The 18,981-nt window shown below is 42.0% G+C and overlaps 1 protein-coding gene across 1 annotated transcript in view; it reads left to right on the top strand.

Annotated features, from left to right (window-relative positions):
* CCT2 (chaperonin containing TCP1 subunit 2) overlaps nucleotides 1-18,981 on the top strand; it is a 221,640-nt gene that overhangs the window by 111,189 nt on the left and 91,470 nt on the right. Inside the window, exons 6-7 of the mRNA XM_080275729.1 lie at nucleotides 7,524-7,663; nucleotides 13,204-13,292. Coding sequence (XP_080131855.1) covers nucleotides 7,524-7,663; nucleotides 13,204-13,292 — 229 coding nt within the window. The remainder of the gene's footprint in view (nucleotides 1-7,523; nucleotides 7,664-13,203; nucleotides 13,293-18,981) is intronic.

Raw genomic sequence — 18,981 nt, 5'->3', positions numbered from 1 at the left:
CCATAAATACCATAAACACGTAATATTCCTTCTCACAAGCCTTCTCCACTAGTTGTCTCACTGCAAATATTTGATCCACACCTCTTCTGTTACTCCTAAAGCCACTCTGTTCATCATTCACTAGAACTTCTGATATCTTTCTTACTTTCTGTATGGTAATTCTTCCATACACCTTTCCTACAACACTTAATAGACTTATGCCATGATAATTCTTGCACTCATTTCACTCACCTTTATTTTTGTACAGGGATACAATCATTGACCTTTTCCACACAACTAGCAGTTTCACTGATCCATGCCTTCTTATATATACCCAACAAGCACTTCATTCTGCCCTGTCCATTACACTTATCTCTGCATACCCCTTATGAACCCCATCTGCATTCCCATTTTTCAAATGCTTCACAGCATTCTTTGCCTCTCTGAGTGTCCCATTTCCTGGTACTGCATTCCTTCTCTGTACACCTCCAAAACTCTGCTAACACCAGATGATTTTGTTGCATGTAAACACACAAGATGTAGTAGAGTCACGATTTAAGACAAAACGAAACCGATCCAACAATAACACGGGCATTTAATTTCTCCCATAATTACATAATAGCACAGTAATACCACTCAGTTGCATGAGAGATACAGTGGGAAATGGGTGCATTAGGTATTGGATTTCCAGATACAACTCATGTGTTATGATTTTGTCAGTCACTGATTGGCTTCCTCGACACGACTCGACCCACGTGACCTATGTCTCATACCACCTGCCAGGCTGCCACAGCCTGCCTCAGTGTTTTGTAGACAGTCGCTGTGATGAGAAGTTAATTTGCTTATTTCCTTGCTCCTCATTTCCTCTCAGAACTCTGAGCATGTGGTTCCAAAGTAACTTTAGTTATGACTAAACGCCGTGAAAGTCCTGTGAACACAAGAAAAGCATTTATTCTAAATGAAAATGTAAAACTGTCGGACGAAGTGGTGTTTGGTGTGGGAGCTTAAATGCAAATGATCAGACATATATGAGTTGAGTGTGTTTACGATGTGGATAGTTTTCTTTGTTGGGGAAAAAAAAAAAAAAGTTAATGATGAAGGAGCAGTAATAGTCATGTTTTTGCCTTTAGTGCAATGTGTGTGTGTGTGTGGGGGGGGGTGAAGAGGCTTTGTGCCCGATGTTATGAACTGAAGGTCATTGGTCGCGAAAATTCGGATCTTACGATATGTGAAGACACTGTGTGTTGACATACATAGTTAGGTAAGCTAATTATGTGAGTTCAGTTCTCATGAATTATACTGCCATACAAACTATACTGCTTGGCCGACTTGCTTATTATTCATGATTACTGCATTCGTGTGTATCTGAGAAATAAGAAATACGCAATCACTCCATGCTGACAACTTCTTTATAGCATTTTTTTCATTTATTGTTGATGACTAATGGCTTTCAAAAATAGTTTCACACTGCTTTTTTTTTGGTTTATTTTTTTTTTTTTTTTGAGAGCTGAAAATAATTCTTGATGAAATATGCCTGATGCTGGGCGGCCATTATTTCACGTGTTGTTTACACTGAGGTTTATAAGAGCTCAGTGGTTGTTTAGGTCAAAAGTTTTTGCTTGATTGGTAGAGAGAACTTATAAGAGGCTTAGTGGCAATCCTTGGTGATTAAAATTTCTATGGGGAGTATTAGGGGGAAGGGGGAGTTAGCTGGGAGGAGGGTAGTCAAATGGTGGGTGACAGAGCGACTTGGAGGCGTTTTGTCTGTGGCCACCCTTTGTGGGATTAGGGCATTGGGTTATGGATAGATAGATAGATTAGGGGGCAAAACTAATCGGTTAGGTAGGTTAGATACAGGATGCACTAATGTGTCCAGTCAGTGAAATCGTATCTAAAAACACTGTCCTGGGTGTCTTAAGGCAAACATTTGTAATAATCTATAATACATTTTTAATCATCTTACATGTCAGGACCAAATTGCCTAGCCCCGGGCTTCTACGCTTCTCATGGGGCAATGTAGAATTTGATGATGGATGGATGGATGAAAAAAAAATAAGTCCTAGAACCTAACCCCCTATTTTACATGTACAGTAAATGTATGTCATGTTTTAGCATGAATTTTATTTTGCACAAGGTTGTGCATAACCTGTCTCGTGTTGTATGAAGACTCTACTGTACATGGGTTAGCTAAGTATTAAACAGCTACTGTAAACCTCGAGATATTTTACACTTCATTGGGAAACCTCTTGAGGTCTGAGGGATGAAATGGAATTGTTTTATATTCATGATATGGAAGGATGGAGACAGTAGGAAACCAGGTGCTGTACTCTTTGTAGTTCAGGGATATGGTGAGGGAGAGTTTCCTTGTTCTTTTTCAGAAAATAGTGGAAATTAGAATGATGGTAGAATAAAAGAGTTTGAAGGATCTTTTATTAGAGCCATGTCTGTGATGCTGGTGTTACTTACCAATAGGCTGTAAGTGGCCAGCGAAATCGATAGTCTAGTTTAATTGAGAGTAGATGGTAGCACCAGTTAAGTAGGGCAGTACTCTCAAGGTGGATGGAAAGCTGATGACAGGGAGAGCTGGAGCTCCTGTTTCATCAGCCCTCGGGACTAGTTTCTGACCATCCCCCTTTGCTGAACTTTTCAGTGTTTCAGTAACACAGAGAGTAGACCAGCATGCTCTCCAATACAGGTTTCTCTATCTGTCAACACCAAACTACATGCACATTACACAGTACACTTCCTTTTCAAAATTAAAACAAAAAAATGGCATCTAATAACCAAGCTTCGAAGTCCCGTTGGGGCGGGGACCATAAATGCCCTCACCATCTGCCCACCTCCCGGTGATGACACAATGAGCTGCCTGGAAACACTGGCTAACATCTTCATTTCTGCAACATTCGCGGCCTTTCCTCTAATTTTCCCTCTGTTGAGCACCATCTCTCCTCCTCCAAACTTCTAATTCACTTCTTAGCTGAGACTCAGCTGTTTAAGGCAACTGTTAGCAAACCCTTTTCTGCATCCTATTTTCTCATTACTCATTTCAAAGCCAAAGGTGGCTGTTGTGTATATGTATGCAGCGACATATCTTGCTCTCGTATTCCTGAACTTCATTCTTCTGAATTCTCTGTTCTCTGGCTTTGGCTTTCCTGTCATTCTCTGACTGAATATACCTGTGCTGTTTACGTATCCCATAATTCTACTATCTATCTGTCTATCTATTGCCAGACGCCTCAATCCCGTTTGGGGTGGCCACAAACAAATCGCCTCCAAGTCGCCCTGTCCCCCGCCATTTCACTCCCCTGCTCCCAACTCACACCCCCCTCTCTCATATACCTCTCCACCCCATCTCTCCATCTCATCCTCGGCCTCCCCCTCCCTCTTTCCCCCTCCACCTCACTCACATACACTCTCTTCGTCAGTCTTTGACCCTCCATCCTCTCCACATGGCCAATCCACCTCAGTGTGTTCCTCATAACGCTTCCTATCACATCCACATCAACACCACAACGCTCCTTTATATCCTCATTCGTCAGCCTGTCTCTCCATGTGACTCCACAGGCTCCTCTTAAATAACTCATTTCCACGGCTCTCACTCTTGACTTGTGTCCTTCCAACAACGTCCAAGCTTCACTTCTGTACGTTAGAGTTGGTATCACAATACTGTCATGTAGTAACTTTTTCACTTCCATGCTCACTTCCCTGTTTCTTATCACTGCTTTCAAAGAACCAGCAACCTTTCTTCCCTGCTGTACCCTTTCAAGCACTTCACCCTCCAAACCTCCATCCTTACTCATCACACTACCCAAGTACTTAAACGTACTCACATTTTCCAATTCCTCACCATCCAACCTCGCTGTACATTCACTGACTTCACCTCTCTCAAAGACCATCACTTTACTCTTCCCTACATTCACCTTTAGATTCCATTTCTTACACACTCTCTCAAACTCATCCACTAAGCCTTGCAGCTCCCCTTCGTCTTCACTCAACAACACGGTATCATCTGCAAACAACAGTACAGGGAGTTTCCAAACACTATCCTCTCTCACCAGGGCCACTCCAACATCCACTACCCTACCTTGTACCTCTTTTATTACCCCATCCATGTACAGATTGGGTAATAAAAGAGATACAAGGTAGGGTAGTGGATGTTGGAGTGGCCCTGGTGAGAGAGGATAGTGTTTGGAAACTCCCTGTACTGTTGTTTGCAGATGATACCGTGTTGTTGAGTGAAGACGAAGGGGAGCTGCAAGGCTTGGTGGATGAGTTTGAGAGAGTGTGTAAGAAACGGAAAAATTCTTTGACTATCTTACTTCTACGATAGAACACATCGTATCCATTTCTCCTTTCTCGGCAATCTCCAGTCTAGGAGATTTCACCACCATCGATTTTGGCTCTCCTTTCACTTATCCACCAGGTGAACAAGCCTACATCTTTTATATCCTTAATGACTTAGTGCAGCTTGTCCAGCACCCTACCCATATCCCTGACCACCTTGGAGAGAGTTCCAACATACTTTACTTCTTCCTTACAACTAATCCTTCTTCTTGCACTATTAATCTTCTGTCTCTGTTGAGCTCCTCCAATCACAGCCTTATTACCTTAACCTGCCCTATCGCTCCAGTACGGCCTGTGGACCCTCCAAAGAAACATTGGTTGTGTCACTTTGGAGCTGCTGATTGGGAGACCCTCAAGCAGTACTTCTTTAATTTTCCCTGGAATGATTATTGTGTCCATGGCCGGGAACCATTCGAGTGTGCCATGCACATTACGGAGGCTATTCTCTCGGGCATGGAAGCATACTCTCCATTCTCATATCCTTTGACTAATGCAAGAAAGCCTTGGTTTAATCACGCTTGTTCTAATGCTGTTCAAAACAAGGAGAAGACCTATAAAAGGTACCGGAGCCAACCTACCCCAGAATCACATCTTTTTTTATGTTTCTGCCTGGAATCGTGCTAAGTCTGTTCATCGCTCTGCTAAAAATATCTGTACTAAATGCTCTCAACTCTCCAACTCGAATTCTTCCCGCTTCTTCTGGCACCTTGCCAAAAACCTTTATAACAACTTTACTTCATCCTTCTTTCCTCATTTCTACTCTAATGGCTCTGTAGCTGTTCTGCTGATAAAGCAGATCTCTTTGTTCAGACTTTCTCCTCCAATTCCACCTTAGACGATTCCGATGCTGTTCCTTCATCACTTCCCCCCTCTGACTTCCTCATGGCTGACATTAAAATTTCTTTAACTGATGTATTTTCTGCCATCACTGGCCTCATTACTAACATGGCATATGGGCCTGATGGAGTCCCTCCTGTTGTCCTCAAGAACTGTGCTTCTGTGCTTATACCCTGCCTAGGTAAACTCATTCTCCTTTGTCTATCAACTTGTACCGTTCCTTCTTGCTGGAAGTTTGCTCTGATTCAGCCAGTCCCAAAGAAGGGTGACCATTCCAATCCCTCAAACTATTGTCCAATTGCTTTAACATCCTGTGTCTCAAAAGTTTTCAAGTCTATTCTTAACAGAAAAATTTTAAAGCATCTTTCCTATCACAACCTTCATTCTGATCGTCAGTATGGATTCCGTCAGGGACGCTCCACTGGCGATCTTCTCACCTACCTTTCAGACTCCTGGTCATCCTCCTTTCAGGCCTTTGGCAAAAGCTTTGCCATTGCACTTGACATCTCAAAGGCTTTCGATCGAGTCTGGCATAAATCTTTAATTTTCAAACTGTCCTCTTACAGTTTTTATCCTTCTATCTGATCCTTCATCTCTAGCTTCCTTTCTGATCATTCTATAGCTGCTGTTGTAGATGGCCTCCGTTCTTCTCTTAGATCTGTCAGTAGTGGTGTTCCTCAGTGCTCTGTCCTATCACCAACTCTCTTCCTTTTGTTCATCAGTGACCTTCTAAGCTGTACATCTAATCCTATCTACTCATACACTGATGATTTCACCCTTCACCTTTCCATTCAGCTCCCGTTACGTCCATCTCAGCAGTTACATCAGCAAACAAGGGATGAGGCTATGGCATACCTAATGTCTGACTTGGCTCGTATCTCTGACTGGGGTAAAAGTAATCTTGTTGTTTTTAATGCATCAAAGACACAGTTCTTACATGCATCAACCCGACAAAATCTTCCAAAGGAGTACCCATTAATGTTTAATAATGTCCAGCTTAATCCTGCATAATCCTTAACCCTTCAATTAATCAGGTGGGGTGTTTTGGCACCCCAAATTTTTTTAAAAGCTCATATTTCCTAGCCGGCAATTCTAATATTTCTCTCCATTCCAGTACTCTCCTGATTCAGTGAGGGGAGGGAGCATGTGGATTGGTTTAGTCCTGCTCTGCTGTAGTGAGAGAGAGGGGCACTTTTTCACCCTCTTGGGGTGTCCAGTCACCCCATCAAACTAACCATTTAGATCATATTGTGATATAGATTGTTTTTTTTTATCTTATTTTTGCATAATGTTTATCATTATGCTGATTTTAAAAATCACACAATTATTTTCCTGTGCGTGTTGACCTGACAAATGAGATGTGAATCCATTCGTTATTTTTTTACTGATAGTATTATTTATTGTATTTTATTATTATAAATTAATAAACACCACCTACAAGGCATTCAATCTTTTCATTAGTGATTGCAGAGATATGCTGAAGCAGCAGTATGAATTTATTTTGCATGTTAATAACACTACATGTATTTTTGTATAGGGGTGTTATAACACCCCACTGGACTAACCACATTTGAATACCCCACAGGACTAACGAAGGGTTAAACATACTTGGGGTTTCATTCTCTTGGAAGTTATCTTGGAAATATCATAGTACATCTCTTGTAAAATCTGCTTCCAAGAGATTAGGTGTGCTAAGCCGACTCCATACCTTCTTTATCCTTGCACAGTTGTTGACTTTATACATAGGTTTTATTCGCTCCTGTGAAGGGTACAACTCTTTTGTTTGGGGAGGCTCCCCACATTCAGCTCTTCTCAATAGGGTGGAGTCAAAGGCTTTTTGTTTTATTAACTCTCCTCCTCTCACTGGCTCCCTTCATCCTCGGTGTCTTCACCGCAGTGTTGCATCTTTTCTGTTGCAACTTCAATGGCCACTGCTTCTCTGAACTGTCTGCTTGCATCCCTCCACCTTTACAACAGGCGCGTAGCAACCATCTGGCAACAAACTCTCACCCCTTTTCTGTCCAGCTCTCTGATGCAAGAGCTAACTTACTTCCAGTCTTTCATTTGCACAATAGGTCAACTCCGGAACTGTCTCCCAGTGTTTGTATTTCCTGCTTCCCATGATATCCAGTCTTTTAAACGCAGTGTGTCCAGGCATCTAGAAATGAACGGATCTTGAATTTGGCTCTTTTTTTTTATTGTTTTTGTTTTTTCTTGGAAGGAACAGTTTGTTGACTCCTGGCCTTTGGCTCCTTCTCTCTTACATAAAAAAAAAAGTTTAGGGATTCATGTTTTAAATAGATACAGTATAAGGCATTACATGAATTTTTGTAAGCAGTTATATTTTTATCATATTTCTCCAGGCTTTATCCTAGAGAAGAAGATTGGTGTGAACCAACCCAAGAGGATTGAGAATGCCTGCATCCTGATTGCCAATACCCCCATGGACACGGACAAGATCAAAGTTTTTGGCTCAAAAATCTCTGTTGAATCCACTGCCAAGGTTAGTGAATTCATGTAACATAATACTGTATATCTCACTCGTTAACTCTTTAACATATGATGCCAGGCTGGTTAAAATACTTCAATTAAATATTCCCTGTATGAGTGGTTAGGGTTAATTACTTACATTATGCTGTGCAGAGGCAAGGAAATGGTCATCCTCATTGCAAGTGTTTTAACTTAGCATCCTAGCCCCTGGCCTCAATGCTCTCGGTTGGTGTAATAAAGGATCAGATGATGGATGGATTTATTCATATTAGTGGTTTGAAAGGAATGAGTGTGTGTTTTTGGTTGGATATGTGAATGGAAAAGTAGGAAACGTGAAGGTGGATGGAGCAGTTAGTGAGAGGGGTGTACCTGTAGAAGTGGATGAGAATGGTAATGCTCTAGTGGACATTTGTGCAGGGAGGGGATTGGTGGTAGCCAATACCCTCTTTAGGCACAAAATGATCCACAGGTATTTGTGATGACTGATGAGAAGGGTGGGTGGTGAACTGCATGAATGGAAGGCTGTGATTGATTATGTGTATGTGGATGAGAGAATGAGAAGATATATGCTGGATGCAAAAGCATACAGAGATTGGGGAAGTGAACTCTCAGACCACCACTTGGTGGTGGTGAAAGTCAGGGTACAAGTGCAATGGATAAATAGGAGGAGAGAAGGGCAGGAAGAATAGTTAATATAAAGAGGGTAGAAAGATTGCAAGAGTATGAAAAAATGGGAGAATATAAGAGAGAAGTGAAGGACGTTTGGGGTAAATATGATTTGGAGCAGATGGGGGAGACAAAAGGTGTGTGCAGGGTATTCACAGAAATCTGTGCAACATGCTTGGTAGTGTGTGGGGTGAAGACAAAAAGGGGTGCAGGGAATGCCATGGTGGAATGAAGAGGTAAGACAAGCTGTGGCACAAAAGAAGAAAGCATATACTGTTGTGAGTAGATGGGAAGCAGAGGTATGGATGAAATTGAGAGATGGAATAGAGAGTTATATGTAGAGAAAAAGAAGAGAGATGAAAATATTATTAAGAATAGAGTGAATGGGGAGTGTGGAAGGAATTTGAGTGTAAAGGGGAGGGAATGTAAGAAAATGTTCTGAAAGGAGGTAAAGAGTATTAACCAGGGTGATAAAGAAGGTAGTAGGGAAGTGAAATATAAAAATGGCTGGTTGCTAGTGGAGAAGGGAGAAAAAGTGAGCAGATGGAGAGAACATTTTATGGAATTGTTCAACACAGAGAATGAAGGTAACACAAATATAAGTGGCTGGGAGAAGGAGAGAGAGAAGGGAGGAAGAGATCGGTAGGATGGAAGTAGTGGAGGGAATGAAGAAAGTCAAAATGGGGAAAACCCCAGGAACTGATGGAGTGTGTGGTGAAATGCTGAAGCATGGGGGAGAGATAGTAGTAGAATGGGTATGGAAGGTGTTCTGATTGGCCTGGGAGGAAGATAGAGTCGCAGAAGAGTGGAAGTCCGGTATAATTATTCCCTTTTACAAAAGAATTGGGAAAAAAGAAGTGTATGTTAATCATATGGTAGGTGGGGGCACTCACCATCCACTCACTCTATGTAGTGCTGTTTTGGGCATCTGCCGTTTCCTCTCTTCCTTCCTTCCTCTTCTGTTTTTCTTTCATTCTTTCCTCTTACTTCTGCCCACGGGTGTTTTTGCACTTCCACTTCTGTCATTCTTTCCCTCACTCTTTCCTCTTCTTTCTGCCTATGGGTGGCTGTACACTGAATGACAAGCCAGATGGTTTCCTGTACACCAGGAAGCCATTTACTGCACTGGGTGGTACCCATATAACCAACTTATGGCACCTGGTGGTTTAATGGGTAATTAGGGTGCTCTAATTGGATTGAGCCAGTTGAGGTTTAAATCCAAGGGATGGGTGGGGTTTATTGCTCACATAATGCCAGTGAGGCTGGTCACTCTGGAGAGCGACCAATCTTCCGTAGGTACCAGGCACCAAGCGACAATTTGTCTGAAATTTCAAGTCTTACAGAATTGAATGAAACACACATCAACATCTTGGACATGTTCGCGTGCATCCGGCAATATATATATATGACCACATAAAGTCACGTGGTGCTGAGTTAAAATGGCCAGAAGATGAACAGCTGGTGGCGCAAGCAACCCACCCACCACCTGCGGTGATTGAGGTAAGGAAGGGGGCATTATCCAGGAAAAACAGCCTATTTTTTACCATGGCCTTGGGCAAGGATCATGTGATTACTGTATCATCAACCCTCTCTCTCTGTCTCTGTCTGTCTGTCTATCTCTCTCTCTCTCTCTCTCTCTCTCTCTCTCCCCTCATAGAGGAGGGAGGGAATGGAGAATGAGAAAGAGAAGCGGGACCAATAAACATGTTTATGCCTTATCTCCTCATTCAAAGGAACACTCCTTTGCCATTCCTGTATTTATTCTCTCTCTCTCTCTCTCAAAGAGAGGAGGGAAGGAATGGAGAATAAGAGAGAGAAGAGGAACCGATGTTTATGCCTTATCTCCTCAATCAATGGGACGCTCCGTTGCCATTCCCGTATTTATTCTCTCTCTCTCTCTCTCTCTCTCTCCTTCTCTCTCGTGTGTGTGTGTACAGTGCTCGTCAGAAGTATTCAGCGTTGTCCGCCGGGCACGCAATACTTATGGCCCAAAAAGAATCACCCATTTTTCGGGGTAAGAATTGAGCCACAAGTTTGAGCTCCGAGCATGACGTCATGGTAGCCTGAGGCCTTCTGACGCGCTGGTTGGTTCCCGCCTCAGTCGCCCACGGGCTGCCTGAGAGAGAGGAACTCCGCCGAGTGTCCCTCTCAAATTGCGCCATTTTTTACCGAGTGTCCCGCAGTGTTTTGGCCTTCAAAACTTTGTTATGGCACCTACCCGTGAACTATCGAGTGAAATCATATCCCAGATCATTGCTCTAAAGGAGGCAGGCCACCAGACAAAGGAAATTAGTGAATTGGTTGGTGTGGCACGATCGACAGTGCGTCGTTGGTGTGTGTGGTTTCGGGAGGAAAACAGTGGTGAAGTTCCCAGAAAGAAACCGAGGTCTGGTAGGCCTAGGAAAACTTCCCCAAGGTCTGTTAATGTTTTAAAACGTGCAGTGGAGTTTAATCCTTGTGTGAGTGCAAGGAAAATTAAGGAGAGCAACCCGGAAGTGTTTGGTGAGGTGTCAGTGAGAACAGTGTCTCATAGGGTGCATGAGCTTGGTTACACAAGTCACAGGCCTGTGAAAAAGCCTCTTCTCTCTAGCAGCCAGAGAATTCGTAGGCTTGCCTTTGCTAATAAATATCTAAATTGGGGTGAGGAGCAATGGTTGTCAGTGTTGTGGTCTGATGAGGCAACGTTTAGTGTTACCTGTAACAGAGGAGCATGCAAAGGTAGTGACCCACTTGACCCACGGTATGTAGAAAGCACAGTTAAACATCCTGATTCACTCATGGTATGGGGTTGTTTTTCAGGGAAGGGTTTGGGGAAGCTTGTTGTACTTCCCAAGAACCTCAGAGTGAATCAGGATGTTTACCTGGAGCTTCTGTGTGATCATTTACCAGACTCCTTCGAGCTAACAGGTGCACGAGTGTTTCAGCACGACGGTGCACCTGCTCACAAGGCCAAATCGGTCACCAATTGGCTTCGTGACTGCGAGGTATCATTCATGACAGACTGGCCAGGAAATAGCCCAGACCTCAATCCGATTGAAAACCTCTGGTACCTTGTAAAGAAGAGTCTCCAAGGGAAGGACGTGAGCTCTCTGCCTAAGCTGGAAGCCGCCATTCGTGACTCCTGGGACAAAATACCCCTCCAGCACCTCAGGAGCCTCGCCCTTTCACTTCCAAGACGTCTCAGGTCCGTGAAGAAACGTAAAGGCTACCCTACGAAGCACTAAAGGTAAATAAAATGCATTATTTATATGTTTTTTCAATGTTGAAAGGTTTGTTTCTCAGGAGGGACGCAGGGCGCCCCATACTTCTGACGAGCACTGTATGTGCAGATCCCCTAGCGCCTGGTGCGGGGTTGGTGGCATCGTGGGAGGAAAATTAGTGCGCGCTTCATGGTGTCCTCACACGCGCGGGTAGTCTGAGCATTGCATGGGTGGTATCGAGAGTTGGCACCTGCCCCAGTTTCCCATACAAATTTCAGCCACCTACTCCTCGTGGCGTGGTTTTGGTACGTCTTTGAAAATCGTGCTCATTTGAGGCCTGTTGCTTTCGACTCTTATAAGTCCCAAACAAGGCCTGTCACTCTCAACAGGTTAAATGTCAGGACCAACTTGCCTAGCCCTGAGCTCCTACGCTCCTCATGGGGTGCATAGGATTGGACGATGGATGGATGGATGTTAATCATAGGAGTATTTATGCTGTTAGTGTAATAGGAAAAGTATATGGTAGGATTCTTACTGACAGAGTAGGGAAATAACAATGGAATTAGTTGAAGAAGAACAGAGAGGATTTAGGAAGGGAAGAGGTTATGTAGATCGGATATTCATCCTAAGGTGTGTAGTGAAAGTTCAGAGGAGGTAAAGAAGTTGCATATGGCCTTCATGGATTTGGAGAAAGCATATGACTGAGTGGATAAACAAGGAATGTGGAAAATATTAAAAATATATGGAGTAAATGGGAAGCTGTTGAATGGTGTGAAGTGTGTGGATGAGGGCTCTAGGGCTGCAGTGCATGTGGAGGTGAACTGAGTTAATTTTTCCATCTGAATGTTAGATTGAAACAAGGATGTCATGTCTCCATGGTTGTTCAATTTATGTATGGCTGGAGTTATAAAAGAGATACAGGGTAGGGCAGTGGATGTTGTAGTGACCCTAATGAGAGTGGGTAGCATTTGGAAACTTCCTGTTCAGTTGTTTGCAGATTATACTTTACTGTTAATTGAAGATGAAGGGGAATTGCAAGGCTGGGTGAATGAGTTTGAGAGAGTGTGTAAGAACAGTATCTAAAGGTGACTGTAGGGAAGAGTGAAGTTGTGGTCTTCAAGAGAAATGAATTAGAGAGAAGAGAGAAACCTGTACTTTACACAGGAAAAATTGTCCAACAAATTACCACTATGCCAGGAATCGAACCCGGGACTCTAAGGTGAGAGCCATTCAGCATACCACTACACCATGACCAGGTAAAAGTTATCTCACAGTGTTAGAATCTTGTAACCAATGTCCCTCTGCCTCCACTCTAGGCCTGAGAAGATGAGATAACCCCCTGGCACTCAGGCAAGTAGATGCTTTTAATCAATCCGAAGCACTTATGGCGAGTCAGAATGAAGAGAGAAACCTGTACTTTGCACAGGAAAAATAATCTGACTAATTACCACTCACCTGAGAGTCCTGTGTTCGATTCCCAGCATAGAGGTAATTCGTTGGATGATTTTTCATGAGGAAAGTACAGGCTTCTCTCTTCATTCTGACTTCTTCCCATAATTGGTTGGGATTGATTAAAAGCATCTACTTGCCTGAGTGCCAAGGGGATATCTCATCCTCTATTTGCATCTATATACATTTTTAATGTTAATTGTACCTGTACATTCCTTATAATTTTTTCCCCCTTCAGGTTGCTGAGCTTGAACTGGCAGAGAAGGAGAAGATGAAGGCCAAAGTTCAGAAAATCCTCAAGCACGATATCAATGTTTTTATTAACCGGTGAGAAATAGAAATGGAAGTTATAATGTTTTTAGAAATAGGACAAGCATGCTTTTGGTTTTGTAAACTCTTGCAGATTAGATAAGTTTATCAATTGTTGAATATTTCATAGGATTGTTTTGGTGTGTAGTAGTAGTAGTACAGTAGTAGTAGTAGTAGTAGTAGTAGTAGTTCTATAGGCAGTCTGGCCGAACAGCCCTGAATCCGTAAGGAAGGCCACGACAGAGACCGGGCTTTCCCACAGAGCTCTCAAGGAGTGTGTGTTGTGTTGTTGGCATAGGTGATTATGTGCAATGCAGTCTTCCATAATGTGCTTAATAGTATGGGGTGCTGTGTTACATCCTGGACAGGCATCAATGATGAAGTCATCCAGCCTCTTCTGATAACTTAAGAGGGCTGGATGATGCCCACATCTCAGCCTGGCCAGGTGGACCCTGTCCTCACGAGGGAGGTAGGATTCAGAAGGGTGGATATCGGGAGGTCATGCAAGCAGCTGTGTGTTGTCTTTAAGTCATAATGGAGCGGCGAGTGATTTGAGTGTGGATATGCTTCTGGAAGCTGGTCTGAGGCGGGCGAGGGGAGAGAGATAGTATTTGTGTTTGATGTCATGCGCTGGGTGTTGTTTTGATGTTCCTTGGTGTGTGTGGATGTGCTGCCATGTAGTTTACTGGATGCTGTGGGTTTGTGGAGGCTGCAGTGAGAATTTGGGTGCCTCTCATGTCTAGATGATCCTTGACTTTAAGGACTTTGGTTTCTTGATGTATAGGGTCAGTGGATGTAGTAGCTGTGCAGCCTGTGATTATTTTTAGGACCTTGTTCCGTATGGTCTGTTGAGTGTTGTAGTGTGTTTTAGTGAGGTTAGAAGCCCAAGCAGGGCTTGCATAAGTCATCACTGAATGTATAATATTGTTTGTATACTGTGATGGTGGTTTCTTTGTTGTGTCCAATTGTTGTATGGGCAAGTGACCTCAAGGCATGTGTTAATTTATCATTAATGTTTGTGATGTGTCTTTTAAATGACATTGATGTATTGTATGTTACACCAAGGATTTTGTGTGTGTGTGTATTTACCTATTTGTATTTACCTATTTGTAGTATACAGGAATTGAGCAATGCTCGTGTTGTCCTGTCTCCATATCCACATTTATCAAGTCTACCTTTACACACATGAATGTTTTTCTCATGCACCACCTCTATGTCTAAGTCGTTTCAAATATTTAAGAATATACCCAATTGTGATATACACGGAATGTACTATGCTCGTGGGTTTCCGTCGCTGTTTCTCAATAAGTCGAATTTAACTTTAAACTCGTTTAAGTTTTTAGACTGGACGATCTCTTTGTCCAGGCTATTCCATAAGTCTATACTTCTGTAAGGAAAGCTATACTTCTTGATATCCCTCAAGCAGCTTGACTTTTTCAACTTCATTCCATGTCCTCTTGTTGCTCTCTTATCCCATACAAACAGATCTTCTTTGTCAATTTTATCTACTCCCACCATGGTCCTGAACACCGCAATCATGTCTCCCCTCTTTCTCCTTTCCTCTAACGAAGGCAAATCCAGTTTTTCCAGCCTCTCTCTGTATGACAGGTCTGTCAGACTGGGGACCATCTTGGTTGCTGTTCTTTGTATTCTCTCAATCTTGTTTATATCTTTCTTTTTGTGTGGGCACCACACTACCGCTGCATATTCTAACCTGGGGCGGATCATGGCCACTATCAATTTTTTCATCATTTCCTCATCCATATAATGAAATGCTACTCTTATGTTAGTCAAGAGCTTATAAGTCTCTCCAACTATCTTGTTAATGTGCTTTTCTGGTGACAAACTATCTTGGACCAGCACTCCCAAATCTTTCTCTTCTCTCCTTTTTGTGATTAATTCATTACCCAAAAATAATTCAGTGATGGTCTCCTGGTACTTTTACCCATTTCCAATATTTTACATTTCTTTACATTAAATTTCATTTCCCACGTCCGGCTCCAATTGTGTATCCTATCCAAATCCTCCTGCAGTATTTTACAATCCTCCTCAACCTCTATCTTCCTCAAGATCTTTACATCATCAGCAAACAGACTCGCATAACTGTTCACTCCATCTACCATATCATTTACGTAAATCAGGAACATTACTGGCGCCAACACTGAGCCTTGAGGGACTCCACTTGTTACTTCCCTCCATCCAGACATCTTTTCCTTTATTACTGTCCTCATTTGTCTGTCTCTCAAAAAGTCTCTCATCCATTCCAGAAGTTTCCCCTTTAGTCCTCCTATATATTCTAGTTTCCACATTAGTCTCTTATGAGGTACCTTGTCAAAGGCCTTCTCTAAGTCTAAGTACACACAGTTCACCCAACCATCTCTCTCCTGTACCACTTCAATCGCTCTTGAGTAAAAGCTCAACAAGTTTGAAACACATGACCTTCCACTTCTGAATCCAAACTGACATTCAGCCAAAATATTCATCTCTTCCAGATATCTTATCCATCTGTCTTTCAGGATTCTCTCACACAATTTTGCGACCATGCTGGTTAGAGACACTGGTCTATAATTCAGGGGTTCTTCCCTGTTTCCTCCCTTGTAAATTGGTACCACATTTGCCCTCTTCCATTCTTTTGGCACTTTCCCCTCTTCCAGTGAGCATACAATTAAGCTGTGAATTTTATCCGCCAGTTGTTCTCTGCATTCCTTCAGTACCCAATTAGAAATTCCATCAGGTCCTGGGGCTTTCCTTACATCTTGAGTTTCCAGTAATTTATACACTTCCTGCACCTCCACTTTTATATCTTTCATCACCGGAACATTTCTAATCACTCCCTCCCCTTCCACAAGCTCCTTTTCTTTAGTGAAAACTGACTGGAAACGTTTGTTCATTATTTCTGCTTGCATTGCCGCATCCTTAAAGACCTCTCCATCTACTTTCAGCTTGGTGATTCCTTCCTTTTGTTTCAGTTTGCCATTAACAAATCTATAAAACAGTTTGGGTTCATCCTTGCATTTGTCAATTATACCTTTTTCAAAATTCCTTTCTTCTTCCCTACGTATTCTTGTGTATTCGTTTCTTGTTCTTTTATATTCTTCCTTTGTTCTGTCATTACCTCTCTTTCTCCAATTGTTCCACGCCTTATCTCTCTCTTTTTTGGCTATCATACACCTTCTATTAAACCACTCCTTTTTCCTGTTTTCTTTCCCTCTTACTCTTGGTACAAATTTTTCCACTCCCAAATTATAGAGGTCTAGAAAGATATCCCACTTCCTCTGTATCTCTCTTGTTTCTCTGAATTTTCTCCAATCCGCATTTTCAAAAAAAGTTTCTCAATCCTGTAAAATTTGCTTTGCCAAAGTTGTATCTTCCCTGTCTATGAAGCTCGTCTCTTGGCTCGACGTTTCCTATTAACATCTGGAACTCAATGACCACGTGATCACTTTTTCCCAAAGGACAGAGATATTCCAATGATTCTATTACATCGGGTTCTTTGGTGAACAGTAAATCTAACCTTGCTGGTGTGTCCTCACCTCGAAACCGTGTCTCTTCTTTGACCCACTGCGTCATCACATTATTCATTATTATATTTAATAACATAGTACCCCACGAATCCTCGCCGCCTCCCGAGTACCATTCCTCCCAGTTCACCTCTTTACAATTAAAGTCACCCACCAAAATTATATTATTGCTTTTCTCAATTATTTTTTGCAAGTAGCTAGCCATATCTGACAACATCTCATGGTATTCGTCATCCTTCCATGCTCTCGTCTTTGGGGGAACATACACTACCGCCATATCTCTCTTAACATTCTCTCCAGTTTCTAATTTCATATATATCACTTCAGCCCTGCCTTCTCCCATTTCCACAGTATCTACATTTATGTTGTTCTTCACTGCTATCATCACTCCTCCTCCCTTTTTTTCTTTCCTGTCTTTTCTCCACAGTTTGTATTTACCATCTCCCAAATGAACATCAATATCTTCTCTTAATTTGGTCTCTACAAGGCACATGACATCAGGTTCATGTTCTCTCAAGAAATCATTAATTTCGATCCTTGTCGATATGAAACCATCAACATTAGTATATATCACCTTCAAATTATTTTTGACATTATTAATACCCTCTTCTCTCCTACTCTCTGTCCGTACCACTTCTTCAACTTCTGATCTTTCACAACCATCCCCCCTAGTTTCCTTCACTTCTATTTCCTTAAATACCATTTCCTTTCTTTCATATCCAATACTCTCCAAAAAAAAGTATTACGTTCTTCCTCTGTCCTCTTATCATTTTTTCCTTTACTTCTTCCTTTAATGATTTTAAAACTTCTCTTTCTTCTTCATTCAGATCTTTTCTTATTATAATATTTTCCATCCCCGCCTCTTTGCTTAATTTCCAGGTCACTTTAAGTATCTCATTTATTACACTTTCTGATGTAAACTTGACTCTCATTGGTCTTGTTTCCCCTTTCTTATAAGGCCCTATCCTCCTTACCTCCTCAATTTCTTTTACCCACTTGTCTCCTTCGTGGTCAATCTTGCCTAATATTCCTCTCACCATGTTCGTGTCTTTCTCGAGTCTTGCGAACCTAACCTTTTCTTCCTCTTCCCTGTTTCCAAATACTACCACACATCTGTTCCTTTCTACAGTTTCTCTCACTATTTTCTCTTTTTTCTTCAGTATTTTCACTACATTTTCTTCCATTTCTTTCTTGTTCATTTCCCTTTCTTCCTGGATGATCTCTCTTAAGCTGACCACTTCTTTCTGTTCTTCTTCTACGTGTGCCCACTTTGCCTTGTGTTCTTCTAGTACATTACTCACCTTCTCCGTTTTATTAGTACTCTCTTCAAGTTTCCTCCTCAGTTCAACATTCTCCCTCTTCAAATTCTTAATCTCTTCATTGGCTGTTTCGTTGGACTGGATTAGACTCTGTATGGTGGTTTCCGTATTTCCTGGCACATCCTTTATCACTAGATTCTCTACTTTTTTTTCGAGTTCACTAATCCTCATAATTAATGTTTTCACCAGGTCCATGACATTAGTATTAGCATCAAATCCTTGAAATTCCATTCCCTCATTGTTTACATTTTCGGCCATCTTTAACGTACCGGTAAAGTACCTAAACAGCTGTTACCGAATAAGCCACAAACATTCATGTATACTATTTTTTTTTTTTTTTTTTTTTTTTAAATAACAGAACGGAGGAAGGAAAAACAAATGGAGAAAAAAAAATAATCCATACACCAGATTACTGGTGTCCTCTGTTCATAAAATATCTGTAAGAATTAGACTTGAACAGTTGTAGGTTGAAATTTGGAGGAAAACAACTCTGGGGAAGCGAGTTCCAGAGAGATGCAGTTCGGGGAATGAAAGAATTCTGATAGGCAGAAGTTCTGCAATGTGGTTGAGTGACATTCCAGTCATGAGCGTTACCAGATGCCCGTGTAGCACGAGGGAAGGCATGGAGAGGTGGCACCATGGACGCAACTTCGTCTGAGCATTTGCCAAAAAAATATCTGTAAAATAATGCAAGGAGGCAACATTCCTTCTTACTTGCAGGGAGGTAGTTTATATGTAATGGCAGGGTTGTTAATGATTCTAACAGCTTTATTCTGAATTTTGTCTAGTTGTCTTAATGCAACCTCTCCACAACCATTCCACAAGGGTGAGCAATATTCAAGCTGAGGAGCGCACATGACTCTTATA

The sequence above is a fragment of the Coenobita brevimanus genome, chromosome 62 (assembly GCF_032717465.1).
Source record: "Coenobita brevimanus isolate Jiangsu-jjx chromosome 62, ASM3271746v2, whole genome shotgun sequence".
In the NCBI taxonomy this organism is placed as follows: domain Eukaryota; kingdom Metazoa; phylum Arthropoda; class Malacostraca; order Decapoda; family Coenobitidae; genus Coenobita; species Coenobita brevimanus.
This window is presented reverse-complemented; position numbering and strand designations above follow the sequence as displayed.